The 9,220-nt window shown below is 56.5% G+C and overlaps 1 protein-coding gene across 1 annotated transcript in view; it reads left to right on the top strand.

Annotated features, from left to right (window-relative positions):
* Positions 1 to 2,458, top strand: part of LOC111139411 (IBA57 homolog, iron-sulfur cluster assembly) — a 4,799-nt gene extending 2,341 nt beyond the window's left edge. Inside the window, exons 2-3 of the mRNA XM_022491658.1 lie at positions 714 to 1,060; positions 1,300 to 2,458. Coding sequence (XP_022347366.1) covers positions 714 to 1,060; positions 1,300 to 1,691 — 739 coding nt within the window. The 3' untranslated portion in view covers positions 1,692 to 2,458. The remainder of the gene's footprint in view (positions 1 to 713; positions 1,061 to 1,299) is intronic.
* Positions 2,459 to 9,220: the final 6,762 nt, after the last annotated feature.

Here is a 9,220-nt window from a genome sequence, read left to right as displayed (position 1 = left end):
CTCACACACACTCGTGGATGGTCTTACCCACTCCCTGTCTCAGTTTCCACGGGGCTGTATGTCCTTGTTCCATCATTCTCTACAACCAGGATCCCAGCTAGGTACTTGGGTCATGGACATCTGCACTAAGGTCCCCTGCTCATCTGCCCATAAGCACCCCAGCTGTCCCACCTGGTTCCCACACTGGTCACGGGGTTCCAGGGTCCCTTCCGGGGGCATGGCTGCCCAGAGTGGGGGTTAGGGTATTCCTGGGCCCTCCAGAGTTCACCTGGGGGAAGCGGGGGGGGGAGGGGTGGCAGGGGGTGAGCACGGGGAGAGAGTGGCCTTACCGCACGCCCCCCTTGTCCCTGATGTGTGTGCTGTCCTACCAGCTCCCCGAGCTTCTGACCCTCTTGAAGTCTGAGTGCCAGCACCTGAGACCTGCGGCCTCTGTGGAGCTAGAGAAGGCAGGTCCTGGCTGTCAGGCTGCTGGTGGCTTTCCATCTCACTGTGAGGGCGCACAGTACCACGCCCCCCATTCCTGGGACTTGCTCCCCACCCCACCCCCGGCCGACCCATGGCGTCTCACTCCTCACGTCGTCTGCCCCTTGGGCACGCACCAGCTCTGCCAGTACCCTGGGTTGGGAGGGACCGCGCAGCCGTCCCGGGCAGTCAGTGGAGGTCTGTGGCCACGCACCCGGCCCGCCTTCAGGAGCCCCCGTCTCTGCCGGCAGACTCCCAGAGTGCGATCGTAGCGAGGTGCCCGCCTTCCTCCTGGAGTGTGACCGCGCGGTGCTGGGCGCCCTGCAGACGCACCTGGGGCTGTACAAGATCCGGCGGAAGGTCACCGTGGAGCCGCGCCCGGAGCTATGTGTGTGGTCGGTGCTGCCCTGCACCCCAGTGGAGGCCTGCGGGGCTGTGCCACTGCGGGAGCCAGCCGAGAGGACCACCATCCTCGCTCGCGACCCCCGGACCGGCTGCATGGGCTGGCGTCTTCTCACCCAGGATAAGGGCCTGGCCCTGGTGTCCGGCGGCCAGCTGGGAGACCTCTGGGACTATCACCGGCACCGGTACATGCACGGTATGAGCGCGGGACTGGGACGCGGTGGGCGCGGGGAGCGGTGGGGGCTCGCGGTGTGGTGGGCTTCTGCCCTGGGAGGTCCGTGGTGAGGGCTCCTCTCCTCCAGCGCTAGCTGGTCACTCCTCCCAAGCCCCCCACCTGTGCCAGACAATAGGGTGCAGAGAGTGGGCCCTGTGGGCAGCAGGGCTCAGGAGGGCCGCCCCCAGTCCTCAGGGAGCTGCTTCCCTCCCACCCCACAGGCGTTCCCGAGGGCGTCCATGACCTGCCCCCAGGAGTGGCCCTGCCCCTGGAGTCCAACCTGGCTTTCATGAATGGTGTCAGCTTTAGCAAGGGCTGCTACATCGGCCAGGAGCTGACGGCGCGCACCCACCACATGGGTGTCATCCGCAAGCGGCTCTTCCCGGTGCGGCTGTCAGGCCCTCTCCCAGCAGGTGGCATCACCCCTGGGGCCTTGGTGCTCACTGAGTCGGGGCAGGCAGCCGGCAAGTACAGGGCCGGCCAGGGAGACGTGGGCCTGGCACTGCTGCGGTCGGAGAAAATCAAGGGCCCTCTCCACATCAGGACCTCTGAGGGTGGCCAGGTGGCCTTAACTGCATCTGTGCCAGACTGGTGGCCCACAGCCACCAAGTAGCACTGGAAGTCCCCTGCCTTCTGTGGGCTCCGGAGCTGCCAGGGGTCATGGAGGGCCCTGCCTTTGGTTGGCCCCCACTGCCCATGGTGGTCCCGTTAATGCACCCCCCTCTGGAGGCCCCCCAGAGCAGTGGGCCCCCATGGCTGTGGGCATCGGGGTTGTGCTCCTTGTCCTCTGTGCTTCCCAGAGGGTCTGATGCCCAGCTTGGGCTGTCCTCTCTGGCTGCTCTGTGGCTGGGACAGGGGGTGGGGGGTGTGTGGGCAGGAGCTATCCCATGGCCTGGGGTTGAGGAGAGCAGGCCTGTACCTGCTTCCAGGCTGAGCTGAGTTGCAGCTTCTGCCAGATGAGGGTGGACAAGACCCCAGCTCTGTGGGTTTGGGGGGCATTCCGCCATCAGCCCGGGACAAGGATGGTCCAGAGCCTTGCCCCTGGGCTGCCTGCACCTTTCCATCTGGTGTTGGTTGAAAGGACAGGTGGGTTGTGGGAAGTGCCGTGCTGTGTGCAGACTGTGGGGTGCTCCACCTGTGCACCGTGGTCTCAGCAGCATACCCCTCTTTCCCTGAGCTGCTCAGGGTGCGGGAAGGAGCTTCTGTCTGCTTAATTTATGTGCTGCTGTTTTGGGATGTGGCCGTGTCTGCACAAGAAGAGCTGACTTTCTTCCCTTTTTAAACCACTGACTTCCATGGTCCCGTGCAATGTGAATCTCACAGTCATGGGGTGTCCCACTTGACACCCTGGCGTGGCTATTAAAGTGTGACCCAGAAGCAGCCCATGTGCAACTCTGGCTTTGTTTTGGGCGGAAGGTCGTGGGACATGGTTCTGGGTGGAGCATGGCAGATGGAAGCCGACAGCAGAGCCCTAGGAAGAGACCTCAGAGGCTGGGATGGCTGGGAGGCACCGGGTCTGGAGCAGATGGCGAGTGGCAGGTTGCGGGAGGCCTGGCTGCTCTGTGCCTCTCAACTCTGCTGCCCCTTTGTATCAGCTATGTGGTTTGCAAATATTTTCTCCCATTCTGGGCTATCCTTTCCCCTTATCAGTGGTTTCGCCTCCTAGTTAGAAGTTTGTCATTCCATGGGGTCCCCCCTCCTGACAGGATTTGTCCTTTGTGCTTGGGTGTCATGTCCAGTTGTGGCCTGGACCACTGCCTGGGGAAATGTTCCCTGTGTTTTCTTCTGGGGACCTTACACTTGCTCCTTTGGTCTCTTTTGGGTTAATCTTTGTGGACGGTGTGAGAAAGCTTCCAGTCCACTCTGCACATGTGGATATCCAGCACGGTTTCTTGAGGACACTGTCCCTGACCCACTGAGCATTGTCAGAGAGATGGAGGCTTTCTGCGTGTCATGAGGATGCTGGGAAGGTGCTCACACGAGCTGAGTCTTTCCACAATGACAGTTGTATTTGGTCATAAAGGAGAGTTCCTAACAGTTACAAAGCAGGCTCACACACCGTTCAATGGGTGACATGGCACGCAGAGCGGGACAGAAGACACACCACACGACGAACAAAATAACAGAGGGGACAAGATGGTAGCAAAGCAAACGTGAAGTCAGTCTGGGTGCAGTGAAGACAAGGCCTTGGTCTGGTCCAGGTCGGCTCTTGGCACTTCCTGCTGCTGCTGTTCAAGCAGGGAAGGATGTGGGTTCTACTGGGGGATCGAAGGCGCAGAGTCCTTGGGGGCAGCTGCCTTCTATGTGGTCAGACATAGAGGGGTCATGAGTCTGAAGAGTCCAACGGTTCAATGCCAAAACCCTCCCCTTTAAAAGGAGTTACTCGGTCCTGGGCCACCGCAGCCCTCCTCTGGTTCTGCTCTTTATCATTTGGGTGGGGGGCACAGATGACTGTGGTCCCAGAGATATCTGGAAGCTGCAGTCCCCTCAACTGCTGCGTCATTACTGGATCCAGGCTCCTGCTTGACATGAGAACCTCATGGAGCTCTCCACACTTCTTTCCTCTGAACTTCTGGGTGGGATCCTGTTTTGGGGAGAGATCTGGTCCTTTCTGTTCTGTGCTCTGAGCTGGTGGGTGGGATCCTCTCTCTGGGGAGAGATGAGGTACTTTCTGCTCCTGTGCTCTGAACTGCTGGGTGGATCCTGTCTCTGAGGAGAGATCTGGTACTTTCTGCTCCTGTGCTCTGAGCTGTTAGGTGGGATCCTGTCTCTGGGGAGAGATGAGGTGCTTTCTGCTCCTGTGCTCTGAACTGCTGGGTGGGATCTTGTCTCTGGGGAGAGATCAGGTACTTTCTGCTCCTGTGCTCTGAACTGCTGGGTGGATTCTGTCTCTGGGGAGAGATCTGGTCCTTTCTGCTCCTCTGCTCTGAGATGTTGGGTGGGATCCTGTCCCTGGGGAGAGATCTGGTCCTTTTTGCTTCTCTGCTCTGAGCTGGTGGGTGGGATCGTGTCTCTGGGGTGAGATCAGAATTGAGTGTTTAGCCAGCATATGTGTGTATGTGGGTGCATTGGAGAACACACATTTGTGGAGGTGCCTGGGTGGCTCCAACAGTTAAGAGTCTGACTTTGGTTTAGGGCATGATCTCGGGGTCCTGGGATCGAGTCCCACATTGGGCTCCTCCTTAGAGGGGACCTGCTTCTCCCTTCTCCTTGCCACTCTCCCTGCTTGTGTGCACTTACTTACAATTAAGTAAAATCATAAAATAAAATTAAAAAACCACCCATGTACATGGGTGACTCTGGGGATATTTCTTCCACACGTACCACTGGCTGCTGGCTGGTGAACCGTGAGTCTTCAGGGCTGTTGCTCATGTATTTTTCCCGGGAACCTGTGTTCTCCAAAACCAACAACGCACATGATGCCGGGAAGGGAGTGGCATTTGGTCCAGGGTGCAAACCTCTGTAACCCCCAGCATCCCACAACACAGCTGTTCTCAGCACGAAGCGACAGAAGTGAGGCATGTGTAAACATGCAGATGGGCTCTGATTGCTGGGTCTCTCGAAGGGCCTTCGGGGCCCATGGGGTACGGGACCCATGGGGTACAGGGGCCCCATGGTGAGAGCCACAGTGCTGAAACATCTGCTCTGACCAGCTTCTTATACCTGAGCTGTAATTGGGATTTCTCAGGAAGAAACAGCTCTGAAGGCAGGTGGGAGAGTAGGTGGTGAAGGGGATGCCTGACCACAGGCCCGGCTGCACAGCTGCTGTGAGGCCACTCGCCCTTGCCCAGCTTGCCCTGCCTCATGGCCTTCACTGTTGTCATCACCTTGACTCTCTCTGTGGCTTTCACCATGTTTCTCCCCTCGGCCCACCCCCTGGTCCTCCCCTTCATCCTCACTATTACCCTCACCATGGCCCTCACCGTGGCCCTCCCCTTGATGCTGCCCAGCTCCAGCCTCCTGCAGTGTGCAGGGGGCAGCGGGGGGAGCTTTTCTGTTGTCACTGGTTTCCTTTGCCCTATGAGCCAAGCTCCCTGCTCCTCAGAGTTGGAACATGAAACACCAGTTTGGGTGCCCCTTTCTCCTCCTGGCTTTGGCCTTCCTGGCATAGCCACACGGCTGAGTTCCTCGGGTTTCTGCCTGCATACCTGCCCATTCAGGCCCTCTACTTGTTACACCCAATGACCATGCTGGGAGCTGCCTTGCCAGGGAGGTCTCCTCATGGGGTCTTGCATCGAGGCCAAGCACACTGGCTTGTCTTTCCTCCCCAAGTTGTATCACTGTTACTTTTTTTTGCTGCAGTTGGGATGAGTGCCTATTAAATTCAATTTAACAGCACAGAAACACAGTGAAAAGCCCGTGTCCTTTCCAGCCTCCTGGAGGTCCCCTGGTTCGGCCGATGTGCCTTTATGGGTGTAGATACTAGGTTCCTACATCTGTATCCACACACCTTGTGTTGTGCTGCTGTTTTCCAGTCTGACAGGAGACTGTGCCTTCTGTGTTCTGTGACTCACATTTCCACCCTGGACACAGGTGTTGTGATGGCTGCTTTTATGTGTCAGTTTGCCTGGACCGTGGGGAGTCCAGACATTTGGTGCAACACTGGGGGTGTCTCCGAGGGCATTTCTGGATCAGGTTAACGATGGACTGGGGGGCTGTATGAAGCAAATGGCCCTCCCGATGTGGGTGGGCCTCACTGAATCAGGTGAAGGCCTGCATAGAACAGACAGGTGGAGGAAGAGGGACCTTGTGCTGTCCGACTGCCTGACCTGGGACATTAGTTTTCTCCTGTCCTTGGACTTGCTGAACTAGATGTATGTGTATGGGCATCATGGTGGTTCCTTCTCTGTAGAGAACCCTAGTACCACTGTCTTCCCACGGGAAGGGCTGAGGACAGGACCTGCCCATTGTTCCTGTGACCGTGTCCTGATGTATTTGATTCTTCCCTGGCTGCTGAGCATGTTGACCATTTTTTGCTACCGCGTGGTGCCTCGAATATCCTTGTGTTGACGGGTACACTTGTAAGACTTCCTGAACGACATGAGTGGGGTGGGCGTCATTTCCACAGTGCTCTTTTGGTATCTTTTCTTGGGTAGCCACTACAAATTTCAGTGTGGTGAGATTAGTTTCTTTCTCTTTCAGGATTGCTGTTCTGGGTCTTATATAAGATGTCTGTGTCCATATGGTCTTGATTTTCTTTTGAAAGTTTTTGTTTTGATTTTTTAAAGATTACTGTATTTGTTTTAGACACAGAGAGAATGCAGTGGGAGAGGCAGAAGGAGTGGGAATCTGAAGCCAGCTCCCTGCTGAGTGTGGAGCCCAAGGCGGGGATCCATCTCACAACCCTGAGATCATGACCTGAGCCTAAATCGAGAGTGGGATGCTTAACCACCCAGATGCCCCTGTTTTCATTTTTTTTTTTTTTTTTAGATTTTATTTATTTATTTGACAGAGACAGAGATATCACAAGCAGGCAGAGAGGCAGGAAGAGAGAGGGGGGAGGCAGGCTCTCTGCTGAGCAGGGAGCCCGATGTGGGGCTCGATCCTAGGACCCTGAGATCATGACCTGAGCAGAAGGCAGAGGCTTAACCCACTGCACCACCCAGGTGCCCCTGTTTTCGTTTTTTAAGTTCGGTTTTTAAATTCATCTCAGCTTGATTATTTCGTTGAAGTAAGGTTCACATAACAAAACCCACTGTATTTTTCTACTTTTAACTTTATATTGAGATATGACGGACGTGCAGTATTACATTCATATCACGTGCACACGTTGGGAATGGAGAATTAGCCACTGTAAAGTGTACGGTTTCATGGCATTTAGTACATTCCCGTTGTTGGGCCGGCATCCCCATCATGTCCCCCCCCCGCCAACAGGAAGTCTATGCCCACTGGTGTCCACCTCCGCCCCTCCACTGCCCGTGGCGCACCGCCCCCCCCCCCCCCCCCCCCCCCCCCCCGTGGCGCCCCCCCCCCCCCCCGCCCCGTCGTCCGTTCTGTCTCGGGCTTTCCCAGGTTTGGACCCTGGCAGGGATGAAATCACACAGGATGCGGCCTGAACTTGTGTCCGGCTGCTGCCGCCAAGGGTCCGGTTTTCTGGGTCCAGACCTGTGGTCCTTGGGGCTATGTCCTTGTGCTGTTTCTCAGCCGAAGGGCATGTGGGCTCAGCTCTGAGGAGAGACCACGTCCTTGGGCCATTCCTCAGCCCAAGGACATGTAGGGACCGTGCTGCCGTGAGCACTTGGGAACGGGTTCCTTGTGGGCCAGCTCGGTTCTGTTGGGCACATCTCCAGAGCTGAGGTGGCCCGTGGTAATTCCGTGTGTGATCAGCCTTGTAGTAGTGTCCTCAGGCCATGGAATAAACTGGTACCAGTCGGTGGCCTGAGGCACCAGAGAGGTGGTGCCCCACCATCCAGGTGTGTGTGGGGCACATGCTCCCTTCCGAGGCTCGGGGCGGAAGCTTCCTGCTTCCTGCAGAGCCTGGTGCACAGGCGGTCTGTGGCTCGGTCTTCCCAGGACCACCTCTGCCAGAGTGTCTTGAGGTCCCCTTCCCTCTGTATGGGGTTACCAGTTCTTGGGTCTGGGCCCATCCTGCTGACCTCCTCTAAACTTGATTGCATCTGCAAAGACCCTGCCTCTCTCTAAGGTTCTGTGATTCTGGGTGTGAGGACTTTGACGTCTCTCTTTCTGGGGGCACCATTCATCCCATGACAGGTGCAAAGTGTGTTTCAGAGGAGAGCTGGTGGCTCTGGTTTCCTGGCTTTCTGTTCTGTTCTCCCTCCCCTCTCCGGCCTGTCCTCCCCACCCCTGAGCCACTGTCTTCATCACCGTGGCTTCCTGATAAGCTGCCGGCACATCTCAGAGCAGTAGTTAGGAAGCAGGGCCTGTTTCTGGCTTGGACAGTGTTCTCTGGCCTCCTGACTCCCCTGGCTCTTGCCATTGAAGGCCCAGGAATAGCCCTGTGGAGGCCCCCTGCTGTGTGCTGTGCCCTGTGAATGACTTCCTTCAGCCCTGGGACAAAATGCCATGATGGGATTTTGCATGGACTGACTCTCAGAACATGATGCCCAGGAGATAGCGAGTACGGGTCTTGAAGTTCTTTGGAAAGGCCCACAAGGCAGTGACTGATCTGAGTGACCGGGTCACTAGCAAAGCCCTGGCCGTGAGAAGGCCCCTATCTGACCACCGTAGAAGGGCCGGATTGCCAAATTAAGTCACCCGGTTAATTGTGGCCCTTCATTTCTACTCTAGCAATCTGTGCAGCCCTAATCTTAGCCCTTCAGGGAGGGAAGGCAGCTGTTGGGGAGGAGGTGGCTCCCTGCTCCGTGGTGACTCCCAGACCCTGTGCACTCTAATTTTAAACTGTGAGCATGGGTGCCTGGGTGGCTCAGTGGGTTAAGCCTTTGCCTTCAGCTCGGGTCATGATCTCGGAGTTCCAGGATCGAGTCCCGCATCGGGCTCTCTGCTTGGCAGGGAGCCTGCTTCCTCCTCTCTCTCTCTCTACTCTCTCTCTCTCTCTCTCTCTGTGCCTACTTGTGATCTCTCTCTGTCAAATAAATAAAATCTTAAAAAAAAAAAAGCCTTTAAACTGTGAGCATGGAACCGGGGGGGGGGGGGCGCATACAAGGTGCTGCTGGCCCTGGAACCAGGGTGTCTGGGGGCTCGTTTTCCTCAGACACGTCAACAAGGTTGTCCGAAGATTTGGCCAAGACTCTGGGCCAGAAAGACCTTCACCTGCGTTCTCCAGCACTTGTCTGAGTGGATGCAGCCTAGATCGCCGTAATCCTTGCATTTCTTTTGTTAAGATGCTGAACCAGAGTCGCTCCCTGGAACACTCTGTCAGATTGTGGGATCACTCTTGAGTTTCCACTCGAGGGGGTCACCGCAGCTGGATTCCTGCGGGGTGCCATGAGAAAACCTGGGTTGATGAGAGCTCCCACTGCACTGCAGTCATCTCCAGCAGGTGGTCCAGAATGGCGGGGGTGGAGGCGGGAAGAGGAATCCTGTTTTGAAAGTAGTTAGTCCGCTGAGTAATAATGAATCTCAAGCATGTTGCATTTAGTCTGGTGTTCTGCAACCATGCTTTTTAAAAAGATTGTATTTATTTGACATGGAACAAACATGAGCAGGGGGAGGGGCAGAGGG

This window comes from Enhydra lutris, unplaced genomic scaffold, assembly GCF_002288905.1.
Source record: "Enhydra lutris kenyoni isolate GAN:26980312 unplaced genomic scaffold, ASM228890v2 scaffoldscaffold106, whole genome shotgun sequence".
Lineage (NCBI taxonomy): Eukaryota > Metazoa > Chordata > Mammalia > Carnivora > Mustelidae > Enhydra > Enhydra lutris.
This window is presented reverse-complemented; position numbering and strand designations above follow the sequence as displayed.